This window comes from Delphinus delphis, chromosome 11 (genome assembly GCF_949987515.2).
Source record: "Delphinus delphis chromosome 11, mDelDel1.2, whole genome shotgun sequence".
Lineage (NCBI taxonomy): Eukaryota > Metazoa > Chordata > Mammalia > Artiodactyla > Delphinidae > Delphinus > Delphinus delphis.
This window is the reverse complement of record NC_082693.1, coordinates 42,406,910-42,422,984: the sequence shown is the minus strand read 5'-3', so window position 1 is coordinate 42,422,984 and position 16,075 is coordinate 42,406,910. Positions and strand designations below refer to the sequence as shown.

The 16,075-nt window shown below is 55.3% G+C and overlaps 1 protein-coding gene across 3 annotated transcripts; it reads left to right on the top strand.

Moving 5' to 3' along the window:
• The first annotated feature begins 327 nt into the window (after window positions 1-327).
• On the top strand, window positions 328-16,001 carry MAP3K12 (mitogen-activated protein kinase kinase kinase 12). 3 transcript variants are annotated; one of them, XM_060024875.1, is made up of 15 exons: window positions 328-497; window positions 8,818-8,991; window positions 9,091-9,299; window positions 9,900-10,083; window positions 10,247-10,438; window positions 10,719-10,877; window positions 11,046-11,204; window positions 11,942-12,050; window positions 12,298-12,407; window positions 12,512-12,628; window positions 12,752-12,889; window positions 13,085-13,709; window positions 13,910-13,980; window positions 14,072-14,345; window positions 14,746-16,001. In XM_060024875.1, the coding sequence occupies exons 2-15, from the start codon at window positions 8,855-8,857 to the stop codon at window positions 14,842-14,844; spliced, it is 2,583 nt and encodes an 860-aa protein (XP_059880858.1). In that variant the 5' UTR covers window positions 328-497; window positions 8,818-8,854; the 3' UTR covers window positions 14,845-16,001. The 3 variants fall into 3 exon arrangements, with proteins under 3 accessions (XP_059880858.1, XP_059880857.1, XP_059880859.1); XM_060024874.1 differs by having other exon boundaries at window positions 8,818-9,299; XM_060024876.1 differs by lacking the exon at window positions 14,746-16,001 and having other exon boundaries at window positions 366-497; window positions 8,818-9,299; window positions 14,072-14,739.
• Window positions 16,002-16,075: the final 74 nt, after the last annotated feature.

Sequence of the window (16,075 nt, the reverse complement as noted above, 5' to 3'; positions counted from 1 at the left end):
GGGCTGCTGTCTCAGGGTATAGGAGGGAGCTTATAAGACCAGCATAGTGGGCTCCTACAGAGTCGGCTTAAGGCCGGGGGTGGGGTCGCTCCAGGTCCCCGCCAGCAGGGAGGTGCGGGGCCCGGACGACCAGGGACGAGCCTGGAACGTGCCTGATGGCAGCAGCAGGCTCCTTTAAGAGGCCGCGGCTCCAGCGCAGCATCCCCCGTTCAGGGCGTGTCCGTCCCGGGGGGCCCGGGGCGGGGGCCTTGGAAGGAGCGGGAGTTCAAGCCGAGTGAGGACGGGGCTTGGGGTCGGGGGGTGGGGGGAGAAAGCTGGGGCTGACACCCGTGCACCCGGACACCGTACGAGCATCGCCTGTGACAGCGCCCCTGGTCCGGTCGAGGGCAGCGGGGGGAGGAGGGAAGGAGGAGGAGAAGGAGGAGGAGGCGGGAGCAGCATCCGGAGCCGAGCTGCAGCAGCGCCGCCTTTTGTGCTGCGGCCGCGGAGCCCCCGAGGTGAGAGCCGGGCCGAGTTGTGGAGGGTCGGGGGCAGGGGTGGGTCTGGGTCCTGGGGTCCGGGTGCCGAGGGAGGGTCGGGAGTAGATGTGGCGGGGTGCGGCGAGGGTGGCGCGGGGATGCTGAGACCGTGGGGATGGAGGAACTGGGGACCTGGACCCGACGCCTGTGGGGATGGGAAGGAGGGGAACCGAGCGGAGGGACGCCGCGGCCAGCTTGGAGGCGAAGGGCCTCCAGAGCTGGAAAGGAGTGTGTGGGGTGGGGGTGGGGGCACGATTGGGGGACGGACGTAAAGGACAGGGGGCAAGGGAACATCCTCCTCTCCTCCCACTCACCCTCAGGAGGGGGGAGAGGGAAGGAGGAGGAAGAGTTTGGGCCCCCTCAGGGCAGGAAAGGAAGGACAAGGCCTCATGTGCCCCTCACCCCCCTCCCCCTACACACACACACTTAGCAGGCTGCACCTGAGGATTATAGGCAAGAGCACCTGTTCCTGGATGCCCAGGTGATGGTCATTCTCCCCTGCCCCGTTCTTACGTGGCTTTCTCCCTCCTCAGTCTCTCCATCGCCTCTGGCTCCCCTAACCCACTTCCCCAGCCCAGGCCTTTCATGAACCTCCTCCCTTTTCCCTACACACTCCTCAAACTCCCTGGCTTAGAAATAAGCAGGAATCCTTTCCACAGAGTTAAAACTCCTATAACCATGGCCGTGGCTAAGGGGAGGGAAGAGAAAGGGTCAGAGGCTCTATAGACAGTGGAAGGAAATAGTGGGGTATCCCTTAGAATTGAGGGAAGAGTCCCACCTTTTAGCTCCTTCACCTGCTCCCTCTTGGAGGAGAGTGGGTCAGCAGCCCTCAACCAGGAAGGGGTGCACACGAGGTCCAACAGAGAATCATCTCAAGCCACAGTCAGTGCCTCCCTCAACACAATTTCCCTTCCAACTCACAGAATGGACTCCATGGCTCTGGGAGCTCTGATCTTTCAGCCAGAGGGTCATGTCTAGGGAAGACAAGTAGGAGGGATTCAGGAAGGAAAGGGCCTGCGTACGCCCTGCGTCTTCCCGTCCAGGCACTGAAGTTCCTCTGAGCTTTAGGGCCTCTGCTCCCTCCTATCTCACACTTAAGGGTGGAAAAAACTTTTGCCCTCTCCAGCCAGCCACCCATCTACTCACTCACTGTGGGGACTGAGGCAATGCTTGGAAGACCAATGGTGTGATACACTAACCCCAGCACATGTGAAAACGAACCACTAAATATCCTTCCCCTAATTCACCCCAAGTATGGGCAGGGGAGGCAAGAAGTTTACCTAAGGAAGTGGCTCAGGACTTTCTGGTTGTCCTTATGGCTAAGGATGGCAAAACCCCTCTAAAAACTGACTGCTGTTTGTGGGTCCTTCCCCCTGAGGTGATGTGCTGCTCTGGCTCTGCCAGGAAGAGGACCCTAAATTCTTCCACCCACCAGCCTGGACTCGCCCAATGGCTCATCACGTGCAGTCCCACCCAGCCCTGCTGGTCTGGGAGAAAGAAGGGATTAGGGAATCAACCCCTTCAGGAGTCCCCGTCGAGGCAGAACAAGGAGAATGTGGAGATGACGCCAGCAGGGGACACGGGGGCTTCACTGATGGGCTGGCTACAGACACTAGTCTGTCTGCTTCCCTTGCTCCCGGGAGAACTAGGGGCAGCTGTGTTGGGGAAGGGTGACGAGGCGGCAGGGGCGCGCTATTCCACAGGAGAAGAAGGATCCTCCAGGATAGAGCCCTTTTCCTTTGGTTCCTTCTTTCTTCACTCTCCTTTTTATCCCTTGTGTTTATCCAGCTCCCTTTCCACCTATACCATCTCTGCTGCCTCTTGCTTTGCGGAGACAACGGAAAGAAGGGGAGGGACACACGTTTATAAAAATCTACTACTGCTTGTTAGGCGCTTTCCATGTGCTAATGTTTATAGGGAGCTTCCTGTGTGCCAGGTACCAGGCCAGGAACTTTATGTGGAGTATCTCAATACTGCTTATAACAATACTGAGAGGTAGAATAATCATCATTTCTATTTTAGGGATGAGGAAACTGAAACGTAAAGAAGTTAAGGAATCTGTTCAAAATCAAAAAATCAGTATGTGGCAAAAGAGTTTAGGATTTGAACCCAGGTGTATCTGACCCAGAGCCTATGTTATTACCCACATAATATCCTGCATTGCCACTGTGTGAACTAGTGACCACTGTCCCCATTTAGAGATGAAGAAACTGAGGTTTGTTAAGAAGTCTCATACTCCAGGTCGCCCAGCTGCTCAGGAGCAGAGACAGGACCTCAAGCAAAGCCTCTCTGCTTCTCAGGCCATCCACCCTCCCTCCCTAGCTCACTGTCCAAGGCTAGGTGACAGGAATGGATATAGGCACTCTGTAATTTTCATTTCTTCTTTTTCAGTTTAAAATAGATTTTTTAATTTCTTAATAAAAATACCCACAATTCCACCTACTTAGAAATGGTTACACATTGGTTTCTATCCTTCCAGATCTTTTTTTTTTTTTTTTTTTTTTTGGCGTTACACGGGGCTCTCACCCTTGTGGCCTCTCCCGTTGCGGAGCACAGGCTCCGGACGCGCAGGCTTAGCGGCCATGGCTCACGGGCCTAGCCGCTCCGCGGCATGTGGGATCCTCCCGGACCGGGGCACGAACCTGTGTCCCCTGCATCGGCAGGCGGACTCTCAACCACTGCGCCACCAGGGAAGCCCCTTCCAGATCTTTTTAAATGCACATACGGCTCAGGAACAATTTGTTAAAATACGCTGAACTTCTTCCAGGTGCACCTGAGGTCCTAAGTATCAGGGACCCCTGTGACCCATCATACCTTGCTCCTACCCTCGCCTTCCCCTCAAACCTTAACGGGTAGGGCTGCGGGGTGATCCTGGGCCACGATGGCCAGGGGGTGAGGACGGGGTACAGGGAATTAGGCCTTCCCCCTCAGTCCAGAGGAGGATGGGATACAAGGATTTGCGAAGGAAGGACGGGGGCCTCTAGCACACCGCTGCCATTGTGACCTGGTTCACAATGAAATCAAGATTTGTCCTGGGGAAGTAGAAGGTTCTGGTCTCCCTTCTGGTCAGACAGAAGAGATGGCCTCCAGAATCCACAGAGAAAGACCTGGTGTCCAGCCAACCAGAAAGACAAAGCCGGAGCCCCGGCACTGTGCTCGTGGCATTCCCCACATCATCTTACTTAACCCTCACCATCCCATAAGGTAGGGTTGGGAGTCTCGGAGGGATTACGTTCCTTGAACTAATTCACGGCAATATGAGGTTTTAGTTCTGATCTCTCCAAATCCAAAGCTGGTTCTTTTTTCCTAAACAGTACTGCGCCCCTCTCTCCCAGCCCCTTCACTGCCCACACTACTGGAGGAAGAGGCGGTGGCGGCTAGGGTTCTCAGGGCTGGACCTGTGTGAGGCTGGGGGCCTGGAGTTAGGGGTGATCTCCAGTTTTGCCCAGGCTCTCAGGGGAAGGCATTCCCCCCTTATGAGGGCGTAACAGAAAAGCTGTAGTTCTTTCCATCTGAGAACAACCCTGGGGCCAGGACCATGGATCTTGTAAAAAGCAAAACAAAAACAAGCTGCAGCCATTGGCCGGGAGCCTTGGCCAGGAGGGGTTAGAGTCCTTTACTCTCTCAGGATCTCAAAGCCTGGATTGGTGGAACTACCATTCCCAAGTCTTGGGTCTCCTTTCTGTGTGAAGACATCCCCTCCACCCCCAGTCAGGAGAGAAGGGGAATCTTCCTTTCCTGAGTGCAAAATAGGGTCCAAGACAGTGGCGAGTGCTCAGTGTGAGAGCCCAAGACTTAGACAGATGGCCTGGCCTCTCAACTGAGCCCCCAAGACAGCCAGACAAGCAGCTTGGCATTGAGATTCTGCTGTTAGAACAGGAGTGAGAAACGATGTAATGGGTTGCTTTGCCACAGGCCTCCAGCATCTCAGGCAGGAGAACCTGGGAGGAGGAATGAAAGGGGTGTGGGGTACTCCCTGCCCACACTCCACCCCTACAGCCACCTGGAGGGAACCACCAGCAAACAGAGAACCTGGTAGCTGAAACTGAATTGGGGCTTCCTGGGGTGTCCAAAGAGCGGCTTCCCCTGGAAGATGCATAGTTTAGGGACCACTCTCTCCCCTCACCCAATCTGGAGCCGAGTTCTGCACAGTGACCTTTCGGTAAATATGGTTGACAGAATGACTGACAGAGATATCCAGCCCCTCCTGTCACATCCCTGCCCTTCCCCCATGCTCTGCATAATTGATGGCCAGGGAGACATCCCTCCCCCAGGGTGACCAAATGTCTGGGGCAGGGGTTCCTAGCCATGATATCCCCTCCCCCCCGCCGCAAAGCCCTGGCGCCAAGGCCCAGGTGGGGGGCAGTGGGACACAGCTGGCAGGTCAGAGATAAAGGACACAGAGAGAGAGTGTGTGTTGGGAGAGAGGAATCTCCAGTTTACTATAATCTCCTGGGGCCTCAGCTCCACCCCCACCCCCAATACACACACACACTCCTTCAGGTCAATCTGGAAGAGCTGTCATTAGCCTGAGAACAGGGAGGGGTGGACTGAGCGTGGCTGGGTTCCCTCCCTTTCCTTAGGTCCCATCTCCTATTTCTTCAGCTACTTCCACTGCCCGAAATGACAAACAGGTGAAATGGCTTCTCTCCCTCTCCCCAGCTGCTGGCCCTGGATACTGGAGGGGCCCCTGGGGAGGCCAGGGGAACTGGAGGGAGGCTTGGCTGCAAGTGTCTCAGAGCGTGTCACCCTCTCTATGCCTAAGGCTCCAGGTTGCCAAACACCAGGTGAAGGCTGAAAAATTCCTTTAAAAAGCCAGGTGTTGTGCCTACTCAGAGCTCAGCTGCTAAATAGGAAATGAATCGGGGAGGGCACAGATGATCTGTTTTTCAATCCCCTTTCAGCTCCTTTTACTCAGTGTCCTCTGCTTTTCAAAATCAGTTTTTCGGTCCATCCTTCTTAGGAGTGTCTCTCCCTGTGCTTTACGCTGTTCGGTCTTTCTCTCAACTAGGTAGGCCCTCCTTCTCTGGCCGTGCCTGTCGCCCTTTCGCGTGTCCAGTCTCCCTGTCTCACCATTTCCTGCTTTCTCTGTGGCACCGCACCCCCAAAGTCAACCCAAGTCCCCTCTCTTCACCACCACCGGCTCTCCCTCCAATGCACGCGGGGACGGGGGTCGGCATGGGGAGGAGGGGACGCAGAGGCGGTCAGCCGGTGGGGTCCGAGGTCCCCGCCTGACAGCCCGCAACCAGCACGTGGGCCAGCCCGGGTCAGGGGCGGGGCCCCACCCCCGCGATCGCCGCTCACGTGACTCCGGGCTAATCTTGTCCCGGTGACTTCACGCGCCGCCTCGGGCCCAGTCGTCATGGTTACGCCGCAGCGCCCAGCGCTTCCCCCAACCCGCTGCGTCCCCTCCCCTTCCCCGCCCGGACCCCCTCCTCCTGCCGCCGGGCCCCCGCCCCCAGCCCCAAGCCACGTGACGGCCGGGAAGGAGGTCGGGAAGCGGGAGGGGGCGCTGGGGCCGTAACCCCTTCCTCTCCGCTTCGAACGGCCCTCACTCTGGCTTCTAGCAGCCGGAGCGCCCCAGTCCCGCTAGCCCTCCCTGCAGGCCCACCCGGGCGGAGCGCCGGGAGCCCCGGCCTTCGTTCTCAGTGGTCCGGAAGGGACGCCCAGCGTGAGGGGCGCAGGCGAAAGCCCTCGGGTCCTCCCGCGGACGTTCTCCGGCGAATTGGCACGTTGCTTGGCCTGTCATTTGCCTTACTACGTGCATCTCACCTCTTGAAGCCGCCGTTATCTCGCGGGATATGTTGGGGATTCGGAGGCTGGGATTTCAGCTTTCTGAGCCTCAGTTTTCTGAAGAATATAAAGGGACCAATGATAATACCTCCTTCCCTGGGTGGTTCTGAGGAGTGAGGGAGCTAATGCACGCGTAGTGTACGTCTGGCCCATAGGACGATCCTCTGGGGTGTGTAGGGCAGTGGACTTACTGGACACCTTCCTGCTCGCCGGGTGCTGTTCGAAGCCTTGGGATCCCGTGCGACATCGTCACTCTCAGGAGTACAGGCTCTCGGAGGAGCCGGACGCCCCCTCGACCGCACTTTGTCTCCAGGATAATGGGAGCCATGATGGAGGAAGCACAGGGGGCTGTGCCAGCCCAGAAGGGACAGTAACTCAGAGCAGCGGGGACAGGGAAGAAGACTTCCAGGATGAAGTGAGACTTGGAAAACAACAGATGGGGCTTGAGAAGCGCCTTCCAGGCTGAGCACAGAGCTTGAACCTCTTCCTAGCTAACAGCACCCTGGGCAGGTTATTTAAGACCTCTGCTACCTCTGTCAAATGGGTGTAAGGATGCCTAACTTAGAGTTTTTAGGATTTAATAAGCTAATGCACCTATAACAGAGGCTAACATACATGGTAAGCTTTCCATAAGTGTTAGCATTCTCATTAGGTGCCCTGGCCCAAACGCCTGATGTAGCTTGGTAACAGGCTCTGTCCATTATGGCCTGGGTACCAACAGCAGTGGGAGACGAGGCTGGGGAGGGGCCAAGAGCATGGAGGTGAGGCTGCAGGACCAAGTGGGGGCTACTAGAGGGGTTGAAGAAGAGGGGTGCTGGCCCATTTGTGCTTTAGAAAGATCCTTCTAAAGGCTAGGTGGAGAATGGGGTGGGGGGAGCCTTAGAAGAACTTGGAGACCATTTAAGGGGCAGTTTTCCTGGGCCAGGTGACACAGCTAATGAGGCCTGAATTAAGGCAGTAACATGGAACTAGAGAAGAGAGACTAGAAAGGCACTGGGTCAGGACTTTTCGAATGTGCCAGGCATAATAAGAATCAACTGGGGTGCTTGTTAAACACTCACCCAGGCAAAGCCCACACCTGCCCACTGAAAAGGTCTTTGAGAGGCCTGGAAATCAAGAGTTACAAGAGCTGAGACCATCAGAGGTGCCTCCCCACCCAGTGAGCCCTTTTTATTGTAGATTCCTGCCACCCCTCTCCAGTCGTGATTCAGAGGCTCCGATGCAGGTGGTTAAGGAGGGACCCTACTATGCTGAATAGTTAGAGAGGACTGCTGGCCTCAAGAATCCCTACACCTCAGGATGATCTGGTAACTGACTAGATGTGGAGGGAAATGGGAGACCAGATGACTTCTGGTGTCAGGCTTGGGACAAGATTGGTATAGGTTGAAGAATTCGCTGTGCCTGAGTGATAGCTAGTTCATCCCTTTGTACAGTTGGAGAAATGGAGGCTCAACTACAGCTTGCCTGAGGTCACGCAGACAGTAAGCGACAGAGGCAAAGCTAGGATTCAGAGTTTGTAATAGCTGCTTTATAGATAGCACCCAGCTATGAACTGGGACAAATCTCTATTGTTTGGAAAGCTGGATCTTGGTTTGGGGAGTGCGGGAGAGGGCGATGGAGAAAGAGGAAAGGAGACAGGGCCTTCTCTAACTGAACCCTGGGGGAGCAGTGGGACTGATGGGAGGGCTAAGGGGGGTGAAGCACTAGGCTACAGCTTGTCCTGACAGTTTCTGCATCCTCCTTGGACGGTTCTGCCTTTTTCCCTCGTCTGTGCTGGGCAGATAATGGAGCTCATTGGTTACAGCCGTCACTTACCTCGGAGAGGCCCAGGTGTGTACGTGTGCGCACCCGAGAGGGAGACTCAGATGTGAGCCCTGAATATGCCTTAGGATAAGACTCTCAGCAGAGTCATGTCTCAAGTACATGAGTGTGAGGCCCCGGAATGTCATGTGAGAGTGCCTGAGCGGCGCCGAGTCCTAGCAGTGTCACCTGTGTGTGCTTCAATGTGAGGGAGGCGTGAGAGTGTTACTGTTGTGTGCCTAAGGTTGAGACTCAAAATGTGTATATCCGAAGGACCCTTATGTGACACGTGTGTGCATGTGAGCCTCAAGTGAAAGAAATATGTGCTCCAGAGGTAAATTACAGTAATCTTTCAGGGAGAAGGGAACTAGTCTATTACCTTACTTGGGTTTGGGACGTACCTTACCAGTATGTACCTGAGCAGGGCTGTTACCTGTATTTACCTGAGAATGGTACTTAGGTATGTTGCCTGTATACCTAAGGAAGACTTGTGTCACTAATAGATGCTTGAGAGGAAGCTTATGTTTCCCAAGATGGATCCCAGGGGAAGCTTGGAGGGGGATAGGTACCTGAGGGTGAGGTTCAAGTGTTACTTCCAGGAGGCTCTTGTGAGCCCAGCTCCCCACCCCACACCTCTGCCTCTAGGGCGAGCCTCCTGAGCTGGGGCACCTGCGGCTTTGACGGCCCGTCCTCCTTTTTCCCACAGGGCCCACCGCTCACCACTACACCGGGGCCCAGAGGCCATGGCCTGCCTCCATGAGACCCGCACACCCTCCCCTTCCTTTGGGGGTTTCGTGTCCACCCTAAGCGAGGCGTCCATGCGCAAGCTGGACCCAGACACTTCCGACTGCACCCCCGAGAAGGACCTGACGCCTACCCAGTGTGTACTCCGAGATGTAGTGCCGCTCGGGGGGCAGGGCGGGGGCGGGCCCAGCCCCTCCCCAGGTGGAGAGCCGCCCCCTGAGCCTTTTGCCAACAGTGTCCTGCAGCTGCACGAGCAGGATGCTGGGGGCCCAGGGGGAGCCACTGGGTCCCCTGAGAGTCGGGCGTCCAGAGTTCGAGCAGATGAGGTGCGACTACAGTGCCAGAGCGGCAGCGGCTTCCTGGAAGGCCTCTTCGGCTGCCTGCGCCCTGTTTGGACCATGATTGGGAAGGCCTATTCCACGGAGCACAAGCAGCAGCAGGAAGGTAGGCCGTGTCCTCGAGGAGACCCTCTCCCCATCTCCCTGAGCCTGACATCCATTTGGACAGCCCCACCTAAGTTGCCTGATGATCCTTTTCTCTTCCCAGAGCCCAGCCCCTTATTTGTCCATCAGCCACTGACTCCCCAGTTTTTTTTTTTTTAATTTATTAATTTATTTTGGGCTGCGTTGGGTCTTCGTTGCTGTGCGCGGGCTTTCTCTAGTTGCGGCGAGCGGGCTTCTCGTTGCGGTGGCTTCTCGTTGCGGAGCACGGGCTCTAGGCACGTGGGCTTCAGTAGTTGTGGTGCACGGGCTTAGTTGCTCCGCAGCATGTAGGATCTTCCCGAACCGGGGCTCGAACTGTGTCCCCTGCATTGGCAGGCAGATTCTTAACCACCATGACACCAGGGAAGTCCCCCCAGTTTCTTTTTAGACCACCCCTTCATTTCCTTCCTGTCCCCCCATCTTCTCAGCCCATTTTAGCTACTTTTCTGCCTCACCCTCCTTGAGTCATCTCAGCCAACCCAATGCTTTTCCCTGAGCCTGACCACCCCAAGGCCCCAGGTGTGGCTCTCTGAGCCTGTGGCACTGTGCCTCCTGTCCACAGACCTTTGGGAGGTCCCCTTTGAGGAAATCCTGGACCTGCAGTGGGTGGGCTCAGGGGCCCAGGGCGCCGTCTTCCTGGGGCGCTTCCATGGGGAGGAGGTGGCTGTGAAGAAGGTACGGGACCTGAAGGAGACTGACATCAAGCACCTGCGAAAGCTGAAGCACCCTAACATCATCACCTTCAAGTAAGGTCTGGGGCGGGGCCGGGGTTCTCTTTTGAGGGCAGGGATCTACCGCACCCTTCCTACAGCGGGTGCCAGAATGGCGTGGGTGGGAATGGGGGTGCCAGGTGTGAACCAAGTGGATGCTGGGCTGGCTGAGCCCTTCATGCCACTGTTTGGCTCCCAGGGGCGTGTGCACCCAGGCTCCCTGCTACTGCATCCTTATGGAGTTCTGCGCTCAGGGCCAGCTGTACGAGGTGCTGCGGGCTGGCCGCCCTGTCACCCCCTCCTTGCTGGTTGACTGGTCCATGGGCATTGCCGGCGGCATGAACTACCTGCACCTGCACAAGATTATCCACCGAGACCTCAAGTCCCCCAAGTGAGTAAGCAAGCGAGCAGGGAGAAGCTACTGTGCACGGTCTCCTGTAGGTGTCCCCACCCAGGTCAGTGTGGCCATCTCCCTGCTTTCAGACCCTGTCCTAAAGTCCATGTGGCCATCTCAGAAACCCCTCCCAAGTGATAGCCCTATCTCAAGAGGGCTGTGGTAAGCCCCCCGTTTCTGGGTGTCCCAGATGACTTCAAACAGAAAGGTAGAGTTGCTGCAGCTAGACAAGGTGCGTGGAGGGGCCCGGGCCCCAGCTGACTACACTCTTTACCAGCATGCTCATCACGTACGACGATGTGGTGAAGATCTCCGATTTTGGCACTTCCAAGGAGCTGAGTGACAAGAGCACCAAGATGTCCTTTGCAGGGACAGTAGCCTGGATGGCCCCTGAAGTGATCCGCAACGAGCCCGTGTCTGAGAAGGTCGACATCTGGTGAGGGCCAGGCTGAGGACTGAGAATAGCAGGCGGCCAGCATGAGAGCTGGCAGGGTTGGGGGTTCTTCCAGGGCCTGAGTACAAGTGAGAAGTGAGACAAGCCTGCGGTAACCTGCAGGGCCTCTGGAGGAAGACCCCCCCAAGTGACGTCCCCTCTTATCCCTAGGTCCTTTGGTGTGGTGCTGTGGGAACTGCTGACTGGTGAGATCCCCTACAAAGATGTAGATTCCTCAGCCATCATCTGGGGTGTGGGAAGCAACAGTCTCCATCTGCCTGTGCCCTCCAGCTGCCCAGACGGCTTCAAAATCCTGCTTCGTCAGTGCTGGTAAGGACCACCTGGCCAAGCTGGAAGCAAGGGAGGTGGCTGACGGTTAGCCAGCACCCAGGACCCGGGCATCCAGGCCCAGAATCCTGAACAGGGAAAGGGGGACAGAGCTCCCAAATATGGCTCTCCAAGAAAGACCCCAGGACTCAGAGTGTGTATCAAGGGGACTAGGATAAAGAACGGAGAGAAATTGGGCTGACCAATAGTCTGCAGGGGCGCACAAACTGTGTGTGACCTTGGGCAAGCAGTGTTCCCTCTGAACCTGTTTCCTTATCTGCAAAACGGGGACAACAGTATCTGATATAGAGGGTGTCTATGAAGCGCCTGTGAAGGACCAGCACAGCCGCTGAGCATGGCTGGTTGAGCCTCAAGTATCGACTGTCATAGAACGCGGGAGGCCCTGGACCCTTGTTTGGAACCTAGACCATGGAGGAAGGTGGGAGATTTCTAATCTTTGGCTAAGCATTTCCCCAAATGTGTTTCTTTTAATGGAGTTACTCAAAAAGGTTTGTTTTGGCAAACAAGTTGGAAAATGGGATTAAATAGGTTTCCTTACTGCAGGACTTTGATATGCTAACAGATGGCCTGTAACATTTCCTAGATAGTTGACCAGGGAGTTTTGTCACAGAATCATTGTAGAGTTGGATTCTCCAGGACACCCTTTGGGAAAGGATGCTCTAGTTCCTTTCTGGACCTCCCTGCAATTCCTTTCTCTCCCATGACTCCATTTCCTCCAGGAACAGCAAACCACGAAATCGTCCATCATTCCGACAGATCCTGCTGCATCTGGACATCGCCTCAGCCGATGTACTCTCCACACCCCAGGAGACTTACTTTAAGTCCCAGGTGTGCTGTGGGGAGGAAAACGAATACCTTAGCTCCCTCTCTTTGCAGGGGTAATGGTGTCCTTTGAGGGGAGGCTGGGAAGAAGGGTGGCTGGGGATGGACAGATTAGCTCTTGAAGGACTGAGACCTGGTCTTGGTTGATCCTGTGCCCCACTCCTGTCTGCTCCAACACACACAGTGTGCAGCAGTGCAGGCACCTGCGAAGGCTTTCTACAGGTCTCACCCCTAATTTTCTCTCCACCCCCAGGCAGAGTGGCGTGAAGAGGTAAAGCTGCATTTTGAAAAAATTAAGTCAGAAGGGACCTGTCTGCACCGCCTAGAAGAAGAGCTGGTGATGCGGAGACGGGAGGAGCTCAGGTGTGTGTTTTGGGAAGGTGATTTCACCTTCCCAAAGGTGACTGGGATAAACTATGGCACCAGGTGAAGCCAGCTCACCTCGGGGACCCTTCTGCCCATTTCAGACACGCCTTGGACATCAGGGAACACTATGAGCGGAAGCTGGAGAGAGCCAACAACCTGTACATGGAACTTAATGCCCTCATGTTGCAGCTGGAGCTGAAGGAACGGGAGCTACTCAGGTAATCACACACACCCTCATACACCAAATCCCATCTTCCTGGAGCTGTGCCTGACTTGGAGATCCTACTGAGCCTCGGCCCCCATTCCTGGTCCCACGCCCAGCTAACGTGTTTTGTCTTTAGGAGGGAGCAAGCTTTAGAGCGGAGGTGCCCAGGTCTGCTGAAGTCACACCCTTCCCGAGGCCTCCTGCACGGGAACACAATGGAGAAGCTCATCAAGAAGAGGAATGTCCCACAGAAGCTGTCACCCCACAGCAAAAGGTAGCACCAGAGTTTACAAGTGCCATCGCTTGTGAATGGCAAGGGGGATGCTGGAGAGGCAGGAGTAGGGCTCAAGGATGCCAGGAAGACGGATACTGAGATGGGAGAGAGGTGCCTTGTACTGCCTGAGGTTAGGGAGTGCTTTCATGTGATAAATTTGTTAATCTCCAACTTGCACTTTCTCTCTCCCACCAGGCCAGATATCCTCAAGACTGAGTCTTTGCTACCCAAGCTAGATGCAGCCCTGAGTGGGGTGGGGCTTCCTGGGTGTGCTAAGGGCCCCCCCTCACCAGGACGGAGTCGCCGTGGCAAGACCCGTCACCGCAAGGCCAGCGCCAAGGGCAGCTGCGGGGACCTGCCCGGGCTTCGTGCAGTTGTTCCACCCCATGAACCTGGGGGACCAGGAAGCCCAGTGGGGCTAGGAGGGGGACCCTCAGCCTGGGAAGCCTGCCCTCCAGCCCTCCGTGGGCTCCACCATGACCTCCTGCTCCGAAAGATGTCTTCATCGTCCCCTGACCTGCTGTCAGCGGCATTGGGAGCCCGGGGCCGGGGGGCTACAGGGGGAGCTGGGGACCCTGGCTCACCACCTCCAGCCCGGGGTGACACCCCGCCAAGTGAGGGCTCGGCACCCGGCTCCACCAGCCCGGATTCACCAGGGGGAGCCAAAGGGGAGCCACCTCCACCAGTAGGGCCTGGTGACGGTGTAGGGCTGCTGGGAACTGGAAGGGAAGGGACGGCGGGACGGGGAGGAAGCCGGGCTGGGTCCCAGCACTTGACCCCAGCTGCACTGCTGTACAGGGCCGCTGTCACCCGAAGTCAGGTAAAGTATGGAATGGTTCCTGAGCTCTTCCCCTTTCCTTCTTCTCCATGGGGTGCGGTGCAAGTCCTTAATTTACCTCCCACGTTAGGTTCTTGATCTTAAGCCATTCCCAACTTAACCCTTTAAAACCATGTTTCCTTATCCTGGGTCCTTGATGACCTCTTCCCCCTTTGACCACAGTCTGCTCATCTCTCCTGCAGAAACGTGGAATCTCATCAGAGGAAGAGGAAGGAGAGGTGGACAGTGAAGTAGAGCTGACCTCAAGCCAGAGGTGAGTGATGCAATCAGGAGATCATGGCATTCTTTGCTTTCTGAACTGCAAGGTGTAGTCAAGCTATAATCCTGGTCTCCCCAACATACAGGTGGTCTCAGGGCCTGAACATGCGCCAGTCGCTATCTACCTTCAGCTCAGAGAATCCGTCAGATGGGGAGGAGGGCACAGCTAGTGAGCCTTCCCCCAGTGGCACACCTGAAGTTGGCAGTACGAACACTGATGAGCGGCCAGATGAGCGGTCTGATGACATGTGCTCCCAGGGCTCAGAAATCCCACTGGACCCACCTTCCTCAGAGGTGGTTACTGGCCGGGAACCCAGCTCCTTGCCCATCCCACACCACAACCTACTCAGAGGGGAGCAGGTGAGTCGCAACCAGGTACTGGACAGGGAGCAGATGTCCAGTCATTTGAGAGCTGCTGGGGAGACAGATGCAGAGGCCAGAAAGATAGGTACTTCGCCCCTGTGTCACTCTATCTGAAGCTGTTTCCTCCCATACTAAAGAGCAAATATCCACGTGGTAGAATTTGGGAGATCTAGAGTACCTAGCGAGGTTGCGTGCACAGTACCTATAAATTGCAGCCAGGGAGGAATCCTGAAACTAGAAGTCTGGTGCCTTGGAGAATGGCCTGAGCAACTGAAATCGGGAGACAGTAAAACCTCTAAACCTGCAACTACAAAGACCACAGTGAAGGATCCTGAAGGAATCTATTTGCCAAGAGATGCTGAGCCGCACATCACTGCCTTTCTGCTCTTCTTCACAGGGCCCTCCCAACTCTGAGGACTCAGACTGTGACAGCACTGAACTGGAAAATGCCAACAGTGGTGAAGCCTTGCGGCCCCCAGCCTCCCTCCCTCCATGAAAGCCACTCTTATCCTTGTACATAGAGAAATATTTATATAAGTAATATATATGCGCCACATAATCAACAAAGACAGGGCTATCCCAGCCTAAGTCTGGCTCAAGGGAGACTGACCCCTGACCAAGTCACCTGATAAACTCTAGGGACACTGGCAGCTGTGGAAATGAAAGACAAGTACTGCCCTAGAGATATGGGTAAGGGCAAACTGGCCCCTTCCTGCTTCACTCCAATACGTTCAGCAAGTGGTGAGGCGACAGAAAAGCCAAACTTGCCTAGTTTCCTCTCTATTCTTTCTGCCCAAACTATGAGGAGCAGGAAAGGGAGCCATTTAGACTGCACTTTTTTGTTTTCCGTTTACTCTGTTTACACATTTTGCACTTGGGAGGAGGGAGGCTAAGGCTGGGTCCTCCCCTCTGAGGTTTCTCAGGTGGCAATGTAATTTCTTTGTCCCTCCATCTCTCTGCCCAAGCGCTGGCTTAGGGACTAGGGGGAGGCCAGGAGATTGTGAAAGCATGTGATGGCTCAGGCTGAAGAACTGGGGTGTTGTTTTAAGTCCCTGCTTTTATCTTGGTGCCTGATTGGGGTGGGGACTGTCACATTGTAACCCCTGTGAAAAAACCTTGAAATATAACCACTCCATGCAGGCAAGCTGTTGAGGGTTTTCTTGGTGACTGAATGGGGTAGCCTGCATGGCTAAGTAGGAGCCTTGGGCTCCAGATGTTATCTGAGGACTCTGAGTGACTTCCTCCTTTTTATGCTTTTCTCACTAACAAACTGAACATCACTTACAGCCCCAACCTTGTAAAAATCTACATAAATAGGAACAGGTCTGTCTTTATAAAGGATTCTAGTAGGACCCATAAAACACCCATTCTTTTTAAAAACAGGAGACTACAGTTTTAAGTCTGGACAAGAGTATAGGCATTCCCAGCAACCTGAACCCCAGTGAGACACACATTCAGCTGCTTCCATGTGTATGCATGTGCATCCCTCCCCACCCACCCAGTTGAAGTGCTTGCTTACACTTTGCAGACAAATCTTAGGAAAATATAACCCCCCATCTTTTGGACCAAGGGCACAGCCAGCTTGCTATATCTATCAAGGTCACTCTGCAATGCAGGCTCAAGGGCTACAGAAAAAGATGGGAGTGGTAAAACAGAAGAAAACATCTTCAACGGAATAAAGGCTTACATTCAAAACCCAAGCAGGGTCCGTGTCCTTTGACGGATAA

Bases quoted from the DNA above. Each gene is read 5' to 3' on its own strand.
- MAP3K12 (XM_060024876.1), top strand. From the start codon at position 8,855: ATGGCCTGCCTCCATGAGACCCGCACACCCTCCCCTTCCTTTGGGGGT. The intron at 9,300-9,899 runs GTAGGCCGTGTC...TCCTGTCCACAG, and splicing joins GCACAAGCAGCAGCAGGAAG to ACCTTTGGGAGGTCCCCTTT. The intron at 12,890-13,084 runs GTAGCACCAGAG...CTCTCCCACCAG, and splicing joins CTGTCACCCCACAGCAAAAG to GCCAGATATCCTCAAGACTG.